Raw genomic sequence first — 19,624 nt, 5'->3', positions numbered from 1 at the left:
TTGGCAAGCGGAACCCACGAAGAACGAAGGACTTGCTTCTGGTGCAGACCAGGAAGGTCTGGGGTGCTTCTTCTTTGCAGAGAAGCGGGAGCCAGTCTGGAGGAGCCAAACCAGCGCAGAAGATTTCAGGGTGCGTCGTCACAGAGGCCACTAGCCAGCGGGCAAGCAACCGGACAGACGCGGCAAGCAGGAAAATGCTGAAGGGCCCCACGCAGGACTCGTGGAGTGTGGGGGGCTGATCTTCGGTGCAGATGGTGCTTGGGGTTGGGGCTTCTCAATCCCCGGTGCACAACTTCGAGGGTACCTCAGAAGCTGCGCTGTAAGTTACTAGCCACTTTTCCCAGGTAGCCGGTCCCACGTCGCTCGTCGCCTCCACGGATCTCAGCTCTGCTGCAGATGTGGATGAGGGTCGGAGAAGTCTGGAAGTCAAGGCTCTGGTCGGGCTCTGCAGTCGGTTCCTCGTAGAACGGTCGCAAAGCAAAGGGTAGTCTCTTGATGGTGCCTGTTTGCACAGGGTAGCCACTCCTGGGCTACAAGGGAGATTCTTCAGTCTTCTTCTTTCGTCGAATGTCGAAGGTCCAGAGTTTCTGTTCAGTTTTGCAGGTTCAGGATAATCTAAAGTCTTGAGGCCCAACTCCCACTCTTATACTAATCTGGGGGGCTGGGATACCTGCTAGGTCACGCCTTATGGGTGGGACCTGGGAGGGGGTGGTTACACCCACTTCCCTTTGTCCAGTTTCGCGCCAGAGCTGGGGCTGGAGTGCCCCAGCGCCGGTTTGAACTTGACTATGCAAGGAGCACCTTGTGTGCCCCAGGCATGTCTCATTCCTTTCAGCCCACCCTGCCCCAATACACTAAAGGCTGTCTGGGGAGGTGCTAGCACCTCCCCAAGCAGGAAACCTATTGTCCAGGCCTCCCTGGCTGGGATCACTCCCAGCTGCAGGAGGTCAGACTTGTCGTGGCAGCAGCATCCATTTTGTGATGCTGAGGCTTTGGTCAGAGGCTAACAGTTGAAGTATGATTTTAACATGTCTTTCCCTCTAGAAGGGGGGAATAATATTCTCATGTCCAGAAATGGCATGGGGGTATTATTCCCTAGTGTTAGACACCTTACACGACATGTTTTGATAAAGCCAAACCATAGTTACCATAACCATCTAAGATTATAAGGCACTTTAAGAGTATATGGTAGGCTATATCATAGAACAGCTATAAGGACAAGGTTCCGAAAGCTGCAGACAGGCTCAGCTCATGCTAGAGCACCATCTCACATGTTACCAAGCACTCTGCCTCCAGGATTGTCAAGGCCTGCCATAGGAGTGACTGATAGGTACACATGTGTCTATATGTAAGTTAGGTATAGGAATACTACACCTAAGCAAGGGGTGATTACACGACCTTGCTCCAGCTGAGTGATCAGCCAGTTGTGTCAAAATGGGAGGCCAGGCCAGGGGTGGCATAATACATGCTGCAGCCCCTGGTAGGCCTAGGGTACACCTATGCCCTGGGTACCTAGGGTACACTGTACAGGGGCCAATAAGGTGATCCTATCCAAATGGGTTATGCACCTAAAGTACATAGTATTAATTTAGAGAGAGAACAGCAGGGCTGTGGGTCTGATTAGCAGGCCCACAGCCACATCTAAGTCGAAAACCAGTAAAGCAAAAGCAAAAAGTGGGGGTGAACATAGAAAGCAGACCCTACTCTCCTACACAACCCCCCCCCCCCCAAACTTAGGGACATTAAACTAACCTTGACCAGTTGAGTCTTCATGTTCTAAGTGGAAATATCTGGAGAGTCCATCTGCATTGGCATGGTCAGTCCCAGGTCTATGTTCCACTGTGAAGTCCATCCCCTGTAGGGAAATGGACCACCTAAGAAGTTTGGGATTTTCACCCTTCATCTGATTTAGCCACAAGAGGGGCTTATGGTCTGTCTGAATCTTGAAGTGAGTGCCAAACAAGTATGGCCTCAGCTTCTTCAGGGCCCAAACCACAGCAAAGGCCTCCCTCTCAATAGCTGACCAACGTTTCTCTCTAGGGGTCAGCCTTCTACTTATAAAAGCAATGGGCTGGTCTTGACCATCTACATTCAGTTGTGAAAGAACAGCTCCCACACCTAACTCAGAAGCATCTGTCTGGACAATGAACTCTTTGGAGTAGTCTGGACTTTTCAGAATAGGTGCACTGCACATGGCCTGCTTCAGGTCATCAAATGCTTTTTGACAGCTTACTGTCCACTGAACTTTCTTTGGCATCTTCTTGGAGGTCAAGTCATTAAGTGGTGTCACTATGGACCCATAGTTCTTAACAAACTTTCTGTAGTACCCAGTCAGGCCCAAGAAAGCTCTGACCTGAGTCTGGGTAGTTGGAGGAGCCCAGTCCTTTATGGTCTGGATCTTGCTCTCCAGTGGTTGAACCTGACCCCCACCAACTAGGTGGCCCAGGTATACAACCTTGCTCTGCCCTATCTGGCACTTAGTGGCCTTGATAGTGAGGCCTGCCTTTTGCAGGGCCTCTAAAACATTCCTCAGGTGGACCAGGTGATCCTCCCAGGTGGAGCTAAAGACAGCAATATCATCAAGATAAGCTGCACAATAATCATCCAACCCAGTAAGGACTTGATTCACCAGCCTTTGGAAAGTGGCAGGTGCATTCTTCAAACCAAAGGGCATTACCACAAATTGATAATGTCCTCCTGGGGTCGAGAAAGCAGTTTTGGCCTTTGCACTCTCAGCTAGTCTGATTTGCCAGTAGCCTGCTGTTAGGTCAAATGTGCTCAAAAACTTAGCAGCTGCCAGTCTGTCAATGAGCTCATCTGCCCTAGGTATTGGGTGGGCATCTGTCCTAGTGACAGCATTGAGACCTCTGTAATCCACGCAAAACCTCATCTCTCTCTTACCATCTTGGGTGTGAGGTTTTGGCACAAGGACTACAGGACTAGCCCAAGGGCTCTCTGAAGGTTCAATGACTCCCAGCTCCAACATCTTTTGTACCTCAACTTTTATGCAGTCCCTGACATGGTCAGGTTGCCTGTAGATTTTACTCTTCACAGGCAGACTGTCACCAGTGTCCACCTCATGGGTGCACCAGTTTGTCTGACTTGGGGTCAGAGAGAACATATGTCTGTAGGATTGCAGAACTTGTCTGCAGTCCTGTTGCTGATGGACAGTGAGGCTGTCAGAAAAGACCACACCATCAACTGAGCCATCATCAGGGTTCTGAGTCAACAGGTCTGGGAGAGGGTCACTCTCTTCCTCCTGCCCCTCATCTGTAGCCATGAGTAGCCCCATGTCTGCCCTGTCAACATATGCCTTCAATCTGTTGACATGAAGCACCCTGTGGGGGCTTCTGGGAGTCCCAAGGTCCACCAAGTAGGTGACTTCTCCCTTTTTCTCAACAATAGTGTGGGGTCCAGACCATTTGTCTTGGAGTGCTGCTGGGGCCACTGGCTCCAACACCCACACTTTCTGTCCTGGCTGGTAAACAGTCAGTACAGCCTTTTGGTCATGCCAAGCTTTTTGGAGTTCTTGGCTTGCCTCAAGGTTTTTAGAAGCCTTCTTCATATACTCTGCCATCCTGGAGCGGAGACCAAGTACATAATCCACTATGTCTAGTTTGGGTTGTCTGAGAGGTCTCTCCCATCCTTCCTTCACCAAACACAGGGGTCCTCTTACAGGGTGCCCAAACAAAAGCTCAAAAGGGCTGTAGCCAACCCCCTTTTGTGGGACCTCTCTGTAAGCAAACAGAAGGCAGGGTAAAAGGATGTCCCATCTTCGCCTAAGCTTGTCTGGTAATCCTTTTATCATTCCCTTTAGGGTCTTGTTGAATCTCTCAACAAGCCCATTGCACTGTGGGTGATAGGGTGTGGTGAACTTATAGTTGACACCACACTCCTTCCACATTGCAGTCAAGTATCCTGACATAAAGTTGGTACCTCTGTCAGAAATGACCTCCTTTGGAAAGCCCACTCTGGAGAATACTCCAAGCAGGGCCCTTGCCACAACAGGAGCTGTTGTGGTCCTCAGGGGAATTGCTTCTGGGTACCTGGTGGCATGGTCCACTATCACCAGTATGAATCTGTGCCCAGATGCTGTTTGTGGGTCCATTGGTCCTACAATATCTATGCCCACTCTTTCAAAGGGGACCCCCACCACAGGTAGTGGTATGAGGGGGGCCTTTGTGGTGCCACCTGATTTGCCACTGGCTTGGCAGGTGACACAGGAGCGACAAAACTCCTTAGTATCTTCTGACATATGGGGCCAGTGAAAGTGAGGGACAAGCCTGTCCCAAGTCTTGTTCTGGCCTAAATGTCCTGCAAGGGGAATATCATGGGCCAAGGTTAGAAGGAAGCCTCTGAACTTCAGTGGTATGACCAACCTCCTGGATGCACCAGGCTTGGGGTCTCTAGCCTCTGAATACAGTAGCCCTTCATCCCAATACACTCTATGGGTACCTTGAGCATTCCCTGCAGCCTCAGCAGCAGCCAGCTGTCTGAGGGGTTCAAGAGAGGGGCAGTCTAATTGAGCCTGCCTCAGATCTGCCCTGGAAGGTCCCCCTGTCCCAAGAAACTCAACCTGATCAGGTTCAAGTTCTTCTAGGACAGTTCCTTCAGGGCTCTCAGAATCATCCTCCTGGGAGGGCTGATCCACCACCTGAGGCAGGGGGAAGGCACAGCCTTAACCCTACTGCTCTTTCTCTTGGGTTGTGACTGGTCCATAGTTTCAGGATCCAGCACTTGTTCAGTGTTGCACTTTTTGGCCTGTGACCTGGTCACAGCAAGGACATGTGCATCTATCCCCAGCATTTCTGCATGGGTCCTATACTCCACTTCAGACCAAACTGAAGTTTCAAGATCATTGCCCAGTAAACACTCTACAGGAAGGTCTGAACTAACAACAACTTTCTTGAGGCCAGTTACCCCTCCCCAGGAGAAGTTAACAATAGCCACACTATGGGAGGTAGTGGCATTGCTAGCGTTGGTCACTAGGTAATTCTCACCTAGTATGATCTGTCCAGGGTCCACAAAAGCAGGTGTCACCATTGTGACACTAGCTCCAGTGTCCCTGTAGGCCTGAGCCATTCTTTGGTTGATAAAAGGTGTCTGTCTGTACTTGCCCAGGTTACTGGGGCCTACAGTAGAGGACAAAGCTAAGTCCCCATCACAGATCAGAACAGCCTGAGTAGGTACTCTGACTAGGCCAGAATCCTCCTCAGTTCCCAGGGTTAACCCTACTACACCCTTTTGCTGGGAACCACCACTTACAGCTGAACTAGGGGGTACAGTTGCCTTAGGGGCAATGGTGGCTGGGGGCTTATCCTTTTTGGTGCACTCACTAAACCAATGTGAGTTGGACTTACAATAGTTGCACCATGGTTTCTTTTGGCCATCTTTCTTCTTATCCTTTTTGGAACCACCCTCCCCCTGAGCCTTTTGGGGGCCTGGTGAAGACTTCTGGTCTTTTTGTTTCTGCTCATTACCCTTCTGGTCTGCCTTTTTCTGATCACCGCCCTGGTTCTGGTTTTTCTGCTTAACTCTAGTCCTGACCCATCTATCTGCCTTCTTTCCCAATTCTTGGGGAGAAGTCAGATCAGAATCAATCAGGTGTTGATGCAATAGCTGGTTTTGACAGTTGTTAAGTATTTGCTCTCTCATGATCAAATTATACAATCCTGTATAGTCCTTAACCTTACTTCCCATTAGCCAGCCTTCCAGAGCCTTAGTGGTACAATCTACAAAGTCAGTCCAGTCCTGAGTCTGTGTCTTCTGGGTATCCCTGAACAACAACCTGTATTGTTCAGTGGTTAGGCCAAACCCATCAATCAGAGCACTCTTCAGGACAGTGTAATTATCTGCATCCTCATCACTAACTGTGAGGAGCTTGTCTCTTCCTTTCTCAGAGAAGGAGAGCCACAAGATAGCTGCCCACTGACTTTGGGGTACCTGCTGTACTTTGCAAGCTCTCTCCAAAGCAGTTATCCATTTGTGGATGTCATCCCCACACTTGTAGGGAGGGACAATCTTGCTCAGGTTTCTATTGTCATAGTGCCTGTCTCTATCTCTAGGAATGTTGCTGCCACCAGTGGGTTCTAACCCACTTAACTTTTGCTCTCTAGCCAGAGCAAGCTTCTCTTTGGCAAGGGCAAGTTCTTCCCTCTGAATCCTCAGATTAGCCTCCCTCATTCTGGCTGCATGCTCCTTTCTCTCAGGTGAAGTCATTCCCCTGTGAGAGGAAGCATTAGAGATGCTAGAGACATGGGAGTGGATGGATTCCCTTGAAGGGGATCTGTCCCTCCTGCTTCTCTGTGAAAGCCTACTTGGGGGTCTGTATGGGGGGACCCCATGCAAACTCCCATGTAAACTTAGGTTAGCCTGGCTAAGTCTCCTTACTTGGCTCTGGCTGTCTACCTCCCCATCTGAAGCCCCATCTGACTCCTCTGTGGTGGGTAGACCCTCCTCTGTGCCTAGGGCACCTGCCTGAGATGCCCTATGAGCATCATACTCCTCTAGGAGTTGTCTTAACTGAAGGAGGGTAGGGTTTGCACCCTGTTTTATTCCTCTGGAGGTACACAAGTGTCTCATCTCCTGGAATGTTAAGGTATCATATCTAGAGGGGATCTTTTGCAGACCTGATCCTCCTGAGAGAGCATCTACTTGATCTACTCTCAGAGACATGATCTAGTGAGGGTGTGGTGTGTGCACCTACCTATACTAGTTGTATCTACTAAACCTCTCTAGTAGTTGTAGTCAGGGTGTGTTACTCCCTTCAACCTACAACTACAAAGTCCAGTAGGACTTAAGTATAATAATCTATGTTATATGTACCTAGACAATATCTGTGTGATCTTTCAATTTAGTATCTCAAGATTACAATGGTATTACAACAGCAAGCTCAAATCCCAACCGCTGCTCACCAATGTGAGAAGTTGGCCTGATGTATGATGTCACTAGTTATAGTGTACACCTTATATCAGTCCAAATACCCTTATGGTGATTGGTTGTAAAGTCAACCTTATAGACCAGCTATCCTAGTGGTAGCATGGACAAGAGCAGTCTTAGGCTAAACTCTGAATGGCATGTGAAGCCAGCTGTGATACCATATATAATCCCTTGAATACCAAATGAAAGGACACCACAACAGATATATATATAAAATAAAGTGTATTTATTCTAAGCAAACCCTCAGCACTCTTTATGAGATTAGAGGTAAGTACAACACAGTCTTATTAATGCATACAGTAAGTCACACAGGTAAGTAATACAGTTAGGCCCTAGGGGCCACGCAAACCATATACTAAGTAAGTGGTATAAGAACCACTGTCACGGAAATAGAATAGGCCTAGGCCTAGGGAATCGCTGGGGCTACACTACACTAGCGTTAGTTAGGAAGTGGGAGGCCCACGGGATTCGTGTGCAGAGTGGAAACACTCACGCGTAATGCGTAAAAGTCAATAGCAATAGTACAGTTTAGAAAACGGTAGATTTAGGACACTTCCGGAGTAGCTAGGAAGTTGAGACTGGAAAACTAGACACTAGGATAGTCACTATCCTGATGAGCACCGGAGTACCCAAGTTACCTAGCCCACAGGCTGCGGGTGCATAGGGGTGAAGATGCGTCGTTTTCGTCGTCGACTCCTATGGATGCCTGAAGAAAGATGCTGACAGGCAGTCAGTGAAGAGTGTCCGGTGGATCCCAAGGCTGGGCTCAAGAAGAGAAAAAACCTGCAAGCAGAAGGGAGAGAGTCAAGGTCACTAGCCAGTGACCACGTGGAACCAGGAAGGAACCAGGCGATGTCGTGAAGAGTTGCAGGTGAAGGTGAAGCTTGTCGCTGCAGCCAGGAGGACCAGGAAGCGTCGAGGACGACCAGGACCAGGAGGCGAGCTGTCTCACGAAGGCTCTTGCTGTTGGCGGCGTCGAAGTTGGACTAGGACTCACCAAGCCTTGGCAAGCGGAACCCACGAAGAACGAAGGACTTGCTTCTGGTGCAGACCAGGAAGGTCTGGGGTGCTTCTTCTTTGCAGAGAAGCGGGAGCCAGTCTGGAGGAGCCAAACCAGCGCAGAAGATTTCAGGGTGCGTCGTCACAGAGGCCACTAGCCAGCGGGCAAGCAACCGGACAGACGCGGCAAGCAGGAAAATGCTGAAGGGCCCCACGCAGGACTCGTGGAGTGTGGGGGGCTGATCTTCGGTGCAGATGGTGCTTGGGGTTGGGGCTTCTCAATCCCCGGTGCACAACTTCGAGGGTACCTCAGAAGCTACGCTGTAAGTTACTAGCCACTTTTCCCAGGTAGCCGGTCCCACGTCGCTCGTCGCCTCCACGGATCTCAGCTCTGCTGCAGATGTGGATGAGGGTCGGAGAAGTCTGGAAGTCAAGGCTCTGGTCGGGCTCTGCAGTTGGTTCCTCGTAGAACGGTCGCAAAGCAAAGGGTAGTCTCTTGATGGTGCCTGTTTGCACAGGGTAGCCACTCCTGGGCTACAAGGGAGATTCTTCAGTCTTCTTCTTTCGTCGAATGTCGAAGGTCCAGAGTTTCTGTTCAGTTTTGCAGGTTCAGGATAATCTAAAGTCTTGAGGCCCAACTCCCACTCTTATACTAATCTGGGGGGCTGGGATACCTGCTAGGTCACGCCTTATGTGTGGGACCTGGGAGGGGGTGGTTACACCCACTTCCCTTTGTCCAGTTTCGCGCCAGAGCTGGGGCTGGAGTGCCCCAGCGCCGGTTTGAACTTGACTATGCAAGGAGCACCTTGTGTGCCCCAGGCATGTCTCATTCCTTTCAGCCCTCCCTGCCCCAATACACTAAAGGCTGTCTGGGGAGGTGCTAGCACCTCCCCAAGCAGGAAACCTATTGTCCAGGCCTCCCTGGCTGGGATCACTCCCAGCTGCAGGAGGTCAGACTTGTCGTGGCAGCAGCATCCATTTTGTGATGCTGAGGCTTTGGTCAGAGGCTAACAGTTGAAGTATGATTTTAACATGTCTTTCCCTCTAGAAGGGGGGAATAATATTCTCATGTCCAGAAATGGCATGGGGGTATTATTCCCTAGTGTTAGACACCTTACACGACATGTTTTGATAAAGCCAAACCATAGTTACCATAACCGTCTAAGATTATAAGGCACTTTAAGAGTATATGGTAGGCTATATCATAGAACAGCTATAAGGACAAGGTTCCGAAAGCTGCAGACAGGCTCAGCTCATGCTAGAGCACCATCTCACATGTTACCAAGCACTCTGCCTCCAGGATTGTCAAGGCCTGCCATAGGAGTGACTGATAGGTACACATGTGTCTATATGTAAGTTAGGTATAGGAATACTACACCTAAGCAAGGGGTGATTACACGACCTTGCTCCAGCTGAGTGATCAGCCAGTTGTGTCAAAATGGGAGGCCAGGCCAGGGGTGGCATAATACATGCTGCAGCCCCTGGTAGGCCTAGGGTACACCTATGCCCTGGGTACCTAGGGTACACTGTACATGGGCCAATAAGGTGATCCTATCCAAATGGGTTATGCACCTAAAGTACATAGTATTAATTTAGAGAGAGAACAGCAGGGCTGTGGGTCTGATTAGCAGGCCCACAGCCACATCTAAGTCGAAAACCAGTAAAGCAAAAGCAAAAAGTGGGGGTGAACATAGAAAGCAGACCCTACTCTCCTACAACGACCATATACCGTCAACGATGATGATCATTCTGTCAACAGCGATGACCATACCGCCAACGCCCATACCGTAGATGGCCATATAGTCGACGGCGATGACCATACCGTCGACCACCATACAGTCTACGATGATGACCATACCGTCAATGGTATCACCATTGGGAACCACAAAGCCAATTGAAAAAATTGGGAGGAAATGTTATGTTCGAGGCATATGAGCTGCAGATCACACACTTTGCATTAGTAGATCGCCATCTGGTGTTGGGCTCGGATGCTTGCACCTTGTTGTCTTGGAAGAAGTCTTTGTTGTCACGAGATAGGTGACTCCTCCCTTGGAAGATACTGCGCATGGGCATCGACTCCATCCTCAGATTGTTTTTTTCCGCCATTGGGTTCGGATGCAACTTTTGCGCACCGGTTCGAAACTTTGTTTTCAAACTTTTTCGACGCACAATACTTTCTATAACTCTTCAAATTGACTTCGAAACATCGAAATCTTCGACCCGCCTTTAATCGGTTCGATTCCAGTCGTTGACGCGGGCCACTTGGCCTCTCAACGCCGTTAAGGCCTACGGCTCATGGAAAGAACGCCATTTAAAAAATGCCCCCAGTGTGGAGCGAAGTTCCCACACAGTGACCATCATAAGGTCTGTAACCTGTGTCTCTCGCCAGAACACGAGTCCAGCTGCCAAGCCTGGCCTCTTTTCGATTGAAGAAGACCATTCGAGATCGTCGGGCTCGACATCACATCATGGCGCAGAGATCCGCTCCGGAACCAGTGGACATCTTCGACGAAGGCCCAGATGTCCCAGAAGAAGATTCTGACGATCTACAAATCGTGTCAGAGGCAGAAGACTCAGACGACCCCATCACTCCTGGGCAACGAGTGAGTACTACTGCCCCTACCCCAACCCCACCAAAACAGAAGGCACTGGTCAAGACTTCGTCTGTTGACCCCAGTCGTGACCTGATAACACGCTTCAGAAGCCCCGCCTTCGGGCCTGGCTACGAAGAAGAAAGACCAGCCTTCCAGTAGTACAGGACCGAGCAAACCGCATGTAATAGTCCCACCGGCGCCTTCGATACCGAAGCCAAAATAACATTCGCTCCAAAATGCACGACGAAGGACAAACCGGCCTCGAACACCTCGAGGCCGATAGATAAACCGGCTTTGAATACTTCCAAACCTGAAGATCATTCTTCGGCACCGGAACCAAAAAACAAGCCAAAGGATTCTACCACACCTCCTAAGGCGAAAGAGCACAAAACACAGCCTCGCTCGGAACCGAAAAAATCGGCGCCGAAAGCAGTTATCGAGGAAGAGGAACTTTTTCATCCGGATCCTGTCGATCCCAAACCGAAAAAGATTTCCATTAACCCCAGAACAGGACATGTTACAGCTGTGCCATGCAAGAACAGGAAGTCAGACACAGCACATACCCTTCCAGTGCCTGTCAAGAAGGACTGTGCCACTTCACCTATGCCTCCCTAGTCTCCTGTCCTTCCTTCTAATCCCCTTCCTCTCCCTAAACCTGTTACACCACCTCTACCTGTAACTTCTCCACCACATACACCACCACAAGATGATGATAATGATGACTTAGGGGGAGACCCTAATGATCTGTTCACATATCCAGACTACATACCACAAGACGATTGGGATTACAACGACCCAATAGATCCACCAGACAGCCCAAGCCCCCAACCATACCTAACAAAACCATCTCCCCCAGACGATAATATTGGTTTTGGATAACTCATTAATAGGGCTGCTGTTTTTCACGGTGTGCACATGCACTCAGACACAACAGAGGAGGACTTTCTTTTAGATACCTTTGAACAGTCCCAGAAAACTGTACAAATACTACCAATGCTTAAAGGGGTCATTAAACATGCCCCTGAAATATTCAAAGATCCTGTACGAGCTAGGATTCTTAATCCTAGAATCGATAAAAAAATAAAGACCTGCCCCTGATGACCCTGCGAACATTAAAGGAGAGCTGTCTTTGGATCCACTAGTGGTTTCCTACGCTAGGAAGCGTGCCAATTCACAAAGCTCCGGGGATGCACCACCCCCGGATAAAGAGTCCAAATTATTAGATGCATCAAGCAAAAGGGTAGCTGCCAGGCGGCCAATGACTGGCGCATAGCCAACACTCAAGCACTGCTGGCTAGATATGATAGGGTCCATTACGACCAGCTGGAGACCCTATTACAGCAGTTGCCTGACCAATATAAAACTCAAGCAAATGACCTAATTCAAGAGGGCAAATTAATAGGCACTGCCTCCATTAAATGCGCCCTTGACGCAGCCGACACTGCCTCTAACTCTATTAACACTAGTGTTCTGCTCAGACGGCATGCCTGGTTACGCATTTCAGGCTTCAAGCCAGAGGTCCAGACAGCCATCCTAAATCAGCCGTTCAACCAAGAACAACTTTTTGGACTGGCTGTGGACACTGCCCTCGAGAAAATGAAGAAAGACACAGAGAGTGCAAAGTCCATGGGAGCACTGCAGTCTCCACACACACGTGGCTCCTTTCGGCACTCCTTTTATAGAGGAGACTCCAAAAACATAGGTGCAGACACGTCCTCTTCGTTCAAAAATACCACTCAAACATCCCCCAACAGAGGATATTTTAGAGGAGGATACCGGGGGAATAATAATAATACCAAAGGGAGAGGCCGAGGTAACAACACCACTCGCGCCTCCCCAGCTAATAAAAGCTGACTTCCCTCCACTCCCCCCAGACCATTCCACTCTGGTCGGGGGAAGATTATCACAGTTCCTACCTGTCTGGAACTCCATCACAACAGACAAGTGGGTATCCAGTATGGTTACTGCCTGGAACTCACAGATACCCTCCCAAACATACCACCCAAGCAGCACCCAATGTCCACAGAACATCTTACACTTTTAAAACAAAAACCTTTCTCTCACTGCTTCAAAAGCAAGCCATAGAGCCAGTCCCCTTACCACATCAGGGAACAGGGGTTTACCCAAGTTACCTAGCCCACAGGCTGCGGGTGCATAGGGGTGAAGATGCGTCGTTTTCGTCGTCGACTCCTATGGATGCCTGAAGAAAGATGCTGACAGGCAGTCAGTGAAGAGTGTCCGGTGGATCCCAAGGCTGGGATCAAGAAGAGAAGAAACCTGCAAGCAGAAGGGACAGAGTCAAGGTCACTAGCCAGTGACCACGTGGAACCAGGAAGGAACCAGGCGATGTCGTGAAGATTGCAGGTGAAGGTGAAGCTTGTCGCTGCAGCCAGGAGGACCAGGAAGCGTCGAGGACGACCAGGACCAGGAGGCGAGCTGTCCCACGAAGGCTCTTGCTGTCGGCGGCGTCGAAGTTGGACTAGGACTCACCAAGCCTTGGCAAGCGGAACCCACGAAGAACGGAGGACTTGCTTCTGGTGCAGACCAGGAAGGTCTGGGGTGCTTCTTCTTTGCAGAGAAGCGGGAGCCAGTCTGGAGGAGCCAAACCAGCGCAGAAGATTTCAGGGAGCGTCGTCACAAAGGCCACCAGCCAGCGGGCAAGCAACCGGACAGACGCGGCAAGCAGGAAAATGCAGAAGGGCCCCACGCAGGACTCGTGGAGTGTGGGGGGCTGATCTTCGGTGCAGATGGTGCTTGGGGTTGGGGCTTCTCAATCCCCGGTGCACAACTTCGAGTGTGCCTCAGAAGCTGCGCTTTAAGTTACTAGCCACTTTTTCCAGGTAGCCGGTCCCACGTCGCTCGTCGCCTCCACGGATCTCAGCTTTGCTGTGGATGTGGATCAGGGTCGGAGAAGTCTGGAAGTCAAGGCTCTGGTCGGGCTCTGCAGTCGGTTCCTCGTAGAACGTGGGCAAAGCAAAGGGTAGTCTCTTGATGGTGCCTGTTTGCACAGGGTAGCCACTCCTTGGCTACAAGGGAGATTCTTCAGTCTTCTTCTTTCGTTGAATGTCGAAGGTCCAGAGTTTCTGTTCAAGTTTGCAGGTTCAGGATAATCTAAAGTCTTGAGGCCCAACTCCCACTCTTATACTAATCTGGGGGGCTGGGATACCTGCTAGGTCACGCCTTATGGGTGGGACCTGGGAGGGGGTGGTTACACCCACTTCCCTTTGTCCAGTTTCGCGCCAGAGCTGGGGCTGGAGTGCCCCAGCGCCGGTTTGAACTGGACTATGCAAGGAACACCTTGTGTGCCCCAGGCATGTCTCATTCCTTTCAGCCCACCCTGCCCCAATACACTAAAGGCTGTCTGGGGAGGTGCTAGCACCTCCCCAAGCAGGAAACCTATTGTCCAGGCCTCCCTGGCTGGGATCACTCCCAGCTGCAGGAGGTCAGACTTGTGTCGTGGCAGCAGCATCCATTTTGTGATGCTGAGGCTTTGGTCAGAGGCTAACAGTTGAAGTATGATTTTAACATGTCTTTCCCTCTAGAAGGGGGGAATAATATTCTCATGTCCAGAAATGGCATGGGGGTATTCTTCCACAGTGTTAGACACCTTACACGACATGTTTTGATAAAGCCAAACCATAGTTACCATAACCGTCTAAGATTATAAGGCACTTTAAGAGTATATGGTAGGCTATATCATAGAACAGCTATAAGGACTTGGTTCCGAAAGCTGCAGACAGGCTCAGCTCATGCTAGAGCACCATCTCACATGTTACCAAGCACTCTGCCTCCAGGATTGTTAAGGCCTGCCATAGGAGTGACTGATAGGTACACATGTGTCTATATGTAAGTTAGGTATAGGAATACTACACCTAAGCAAGGGGTGATTACACGACCTTGCCCCAGCTGAGTGATCAGCCAGTTGTGTCAAAATGGAAGGCCAGGCCAGGGGTGGCATAATACATGCTGCAGCCCCTGGTAGGCCTAGGGTACACCTATGCCCTGGGTACCTAGGGTACACTGTACAGGGGCCAATAAGGTGATCCTATCCAAATGGGTTATGCACCTAAATTACATTGTATTAATTTAGAGAGAGAACAGCAGGGCTGTGGGTCTGATTAGCAGGCCCACAGCCACATCTAAGTCGAAAACCAGTAAAGCAAAAGCAAAAAGTGGGGGTGAACATAGAAAGCAGACCCTACTCTCCTACAGTATGCATCTGTTCTTGGCATGTAGGGCTGCTGACATTCATATCGCCCACCCTCCTCCCCGGCGCCTGTAGCAGCTGCAGCTCTCAGAATTACTGTATAGCATGGTCATCACTTTCTGTATCTACTCCCATCACTGCCACAATGGCGAAAAACAATCTGAGGATGGAGAGGATGCCCATGCGCACTGTAGTCCAGGGGAGGAGTCACCTATCTCGGGATACTTCGAAGACTCTTCCAGGACAACAACGTGCAAACATCCGGACCCAACACTAGGCGGCGATCTATGCACAGATATGAATGTCAGCAGCCCTACATGCCAAGAACAGATGCATACTGGTAAGTAGCATATTCAATATTACACTTTTTCAAATGCAAATTGAAGCAATTGTCCAATTTGGCTTTCTCTATAGGCTGTAAAACATTAATATCTTAAGTGCTTCTCCAGTCCTTCCTGACGAAAGGCATTCATCAACACTTAAGAAGATCTATTGTAAAGAAGCGCTCCTGGATCCCCGTAAGTGGGCGGGTCTATTCAGTGCTTCTGTTTGCAATGGAGATTCCCAAGATAAAACCATGATAACAGGTAAGAAACTATTCCTTCCTTTCACCTTCCCTTTCTTTGTGTGAAAAAGCTGGTAAAATTGACTTCCTGCAATGCTTGTTAAAACTAAATGATATCTGCTATATAATGTAATTTTTGCATGTGGGACTTCCCACACCCAACAGAACCCCTTAAACAGAATACCTCCCATACATTTTTCAAAACCTTTGTGTTTAGTTGCAAGGATACCTCAAAAGCACTGGCCACCAAGGTATGCCACAGACAAACATCCAGAAGAACTCAGTAGACTACATTCTTCACCTACATCCAACACAGCAGATATACATCAATGGAAACAAATTGTAACCCACAGCTAATTTTGCCACAAAAACCTATACTCAACACAGTAACACTATTTAAGTCAAGATGTGTTGGATTTGCAAATGTTTGCTAATTTTCCACATGTGTATTTGTGATCATTAAAAGATGAAGAAATTCATTGGTGCCTTTACGTACCCCAAGGAAATCCTAGCAGAGTTTTTGTGACTTAGTATTTAGTGATGCTTTTCTTCTGCAGGTAGCATGCGTGGATTTGCACTAGGGCCTTCACCTGCCATGCCGCAGTTCTTCACCCACTCAAGACATTCCGTTATGAGAACCCCTCCCATTGGAATCTCAATGAAACCCCCGCGATTGGGCTTTCCAGGCATGTCCTTTCAGCAATAAAATCGGATGTTTTACAAGGTAAGAGACACTTCATTCCCATGATGGCCGTAACATCTCATGGAACAGTAGGCGCGTGTGTGTCGCTCCTTGTTAATATGACTTCATTAAACACACAATATTCCAAGTCTGGTCTTCCTTCTGGGCAAACATTTCTGGTCCTCAAACAGCCATGCACTTCTTTCACCATGAGTGATACTGGCTCTGTTTTTGATGGTGAAATACTGCATGTGAATCTAGAGTGGGCTCAAGCTTCAAAAGTAGTGCTAAAGGAATGTAAATGCTTTCCTCTTTCTGTTGCTGAGAAACAGAATGAAGAATCAATGGACTTAGGGAGATGAAGAGGAAGACCATATCTAAATGGTTAGATCTCTTGGGGGGGGGGGGGGGGGGGGGGGGGGTGGCCAAAATGGCGACTGCAGCAGACATGTAATTTGGAGCTCTGTGCTGGGCCCACTATGTATCCCACATTCATCCACCACATCCCAGCCATCTAGAGCCCATATACCCGCCTGCATGTCGTGTCTGACCGGGGGGGATCACCAACAACAGCCTTCATAGGAGTGGAGGCACTCAACCAAGCTCTTTGCTGATCGCGCAGTCTGACCTGGTGCGGCGGCCCAGCTGGGGGCCTGGAGCTCTGGCTCACACAGGGCTCGTTCGGCACTCTGGACCACCTTCCCGCTTCCGGATGCTGGTGGGCGCCCAGAGTCGGAGGGGCCTCTACCTGCGACGGCTGTGTTGAGTGAGGGCTGTACGAGTATCACCCCTCGCTGCTGGGGGAGCGAAGTGAGCCTGGTCGGCCCCCTCCCCCGAGCTGAGTGTCCTGCCCTGCAATCCTGACGATTGAACCTATCACTAACTGAGGGATCCAGCGCCAATGCCCGGTGACTCAATCTTAGGAGGGCACAGATTCTCCGGGTGCGTCCCCCTCCCCTCTCTCATTGGAGCTCAGGGCTTGTGCTGCTGGGTGAGGGTGGAGAATCTTGCTGCACTTACATGGGGCCCTCGACTGGACCGAATGGCCATCTAGTAGTGGAGTGACTGTGCTGCCTGTCAGACCTGGACAACTGCCCTGGCTGGTGCAAACACGTGACCCCAAAGGGGGGTTACTGCACCATTAATGCGGAGGGTTCACTATTGTTTATATTGCTCTGGGAGATCTGTCTCGGCTGGGTGACCGTCGACTTCGCCCTTGAGCCTACTGACTTCTGTGTGCCACCCAGTAAAGATGGTGAAGCCATAGGGCGCCAGGCCACAGTTTACGGTAAGCGACAAAGTGGAGATGGACCGGGCGCGGATTGAAAAGACTCTTGGCAGCCTTCAACACCTTGAGAAGACTCTTCAGGTCCACTCTACACAATTCGACATGGTGCTTCAGGCCATCATGGACACTAAGACTTCCTTGGAAACTAGCATAGACTCTGTTTCTGTGGAGGTTAATCTGCTGCAAGCTGACTACCTCAAGTTGGCAGAACGAGTGGGTGAAACCGAGTCCACCTTCGCAGTTGTAAAACCATCAGTGCAAGAACTGCAGGAGCTTCTGAAACAGGTGGAAGCCGAAGTCGCACCCTTACATCGCAGGGGGGAAGATGACAAGGGCAGATCTCAATAACATTCACCTAATGGACTTTCCATAACGCTCGTAGGACCCTAACGTAGAGCTGTTCTTGGAAGACTGGCTAGTGAAGAATGTCCTAGATGGCAAGGCACCTAACGTTTTCTCCACTGAATGTGCGCATCGCACACTGGGTCAATCCCCCTTAGCTCCTCCACACCCTATCCTAGCACAGCACCTCAACTACAGAGACGAAAACCTGCTTTTAGAACGCTTTCGCACCAAGGGCCCTTGGTCCCATGAAAATGCTCGGATCACGGCATACCCTGATTTCACCATTGAGGTGCAATGCCGTAGCAGATCGTACTCTTAAGTCAAGCAACGTCTTCGGGAGCTGGACCTCAAAAATGCTCTTCTGTTTCCCACTAAGTTTCATGTAATTGACGGCGACAGGACTCACATCTTCCACTTGCTGGAGGATGTGTGGACATGGCTCGACGCGAAGGACATGCTGCACTCAACTTCTCCGAAGCATGCTGACGGCGGCTGGATAGTACCCAAGCCCAGACGTCGCCTTCCCAGGGCACAATCGACCAAAGATCAGCTGGCTGAGGAACCGTCCCGGGGGGTGGCAGAGGTCTCCTTCCACGGTACGATCTGCTCTGCTCCCTTCTGGGATGAGAACTCATCGGAGTTGGGTTCAGACTCGGGTGGCTCACTTCCTCAGTTAGTTGGAGATGAACAGGGCCCAAAGGTCACTCCTCAATCAGCTGATGATCTGTAAGTGTGACACCACTGCCTGATGAGGAAAATGTCCTGCATTGGGTGACCTATTCACAGGAATAGTTGCCAGTCTGAGGGTGAGACACAATGTGCATGGGACTGTGGGGTACTCCTATGCAAAGGGCCCACGCCACGGACTCACCAAACACTATCTCTCTTATACTGGGGCCGAGCTAGGCCCTTAACCCTGGCGCCACGTCACCCCAAGGTTCCCAAGTGGACTCCATTCTTGACAGTCTGTTTGCTTTTCGTTCTTTTCTTAACACTGTCACTAGTGTATAGCTTGGGGATGATTTTTTGGATGGGCCCTGCCAGGGCAACTGCCCCTGGTGGAATTGAGGTTTCACTTGTTGTGGTTTAACTAGATGCTCTGAAAGAGTTCCTAAAAGTACTTGTTGCCTTCTTGCTTGTCACATATAAGTATAGGACTTACCTAGACTCCATGGGATGGTTTTTGGGGTGGGCAGGGATGTCTCACACTTTTACCTTTTGCTTTGCACTGTGACCACCATGGCAGACACACTGGTCGATGCCTGTTTCCACCAATATCACATCATCACCAGGAACGTGAGTGGTGTGGCAGCTCCATCAAAACGCTATTGCATCCATGCCTGCCTTAAGCGGAGTCCTGTACACATAGCTATTCTCCAGGAAACACACCTTAATGTCACAGTTACAAAAGCTTTTAGCTAAATGGAGAGGCACTTCATCGTCCTCCTTAGCTCGTGGGGTACTAATATGGATAGCACCAGGAGTACCTTACATTGTGAATACACTGAAGGTGGACGCCGGGGGTCGATTTGTGATTCTGGAAGGCCAACTAGATGGTGCACATCTTACACTGGCTGCGATCTATGCCCCCAAAACACAGCAGGGGGAGTTTCTCGACTCTCTCACACTTGCGCTCTTTGGGGATCCGTCTTTCCCTGGACTCTGGGGTGGGGATTTAAACTGCATCCTGGATGTGGTCCTTGATCACTTCTCATCCAGGGGATACTCATCAATAGTCATAATCTATGAATAATCCCCGCCCATGTGCGGGATCCCGGAGCATATAGAAAATACATATATATACATATATATGCATATGTGAGAACATATACATGCAGCCTAAAATGTTTCAAACATGGCAAAAATGCTGAAATTACATAGGTTTGCATTGTAGTACCCCTAACCCATAAGGAAAAAAGGAAGCACTAAACCAATTGTCGTACAACAATGCTTTATTGTCATCAAGCAAACTTGTAATTCCAGGTATTTGCCTGTAGGCTGCAGC

At 49.7% G+C, this 19,624-nt stretch overlaps 1 protein-coding gene across 4 annotated transcripts in view; it reads left to right on the top strand.

Annotated features, from left to right (window-relative positions):
• The window catches only part of CIZ1 (CDKN1A interacting zinc finger protein 1), a 1,193,645-nt gene that overhangs the window by 133,179 nt on the left and 1,040,842 nt on the right, over positions 1–19,624 (top strand). For all 4 annotated transcript variants that reach the window (XM_085614087.1, XM_085614089.1, XM_085614086.1 and 1 more), the window contains exon 4: positions 15,862–16,028. In XM_085614087.1, coding sequence (XP_085470213.1) covers positions 16,017–16,028 — 12 coding nt within the window. In that variant the 5' untranslated portion in view covers positions 15,862–16,016. The remainder of the gene's footprint in view (positions 1–15,861; positions 16,029–19,624) is intronic.

The sequence above is a fragment of the Triturus cristatus genome, chromosome 1_2 (assembly GCF_964204655.1).
Source record: "Triturus cristatus chromosome 1_2, aTriCri1.1, whole genome shotgun sequence".
Taxonomy (NCBI): domain Eukaryota; kingdom Metazoa; phylum Chordata; class Amphibia; order Caudata; family Salamandridae; genus Triturus; species Triturus cristatus.
The sequence above is the reverse complement of the archived record's forward strand: the minus strand, read 5'-3'. Positions and strand labels throughout refer to the sequence as shown.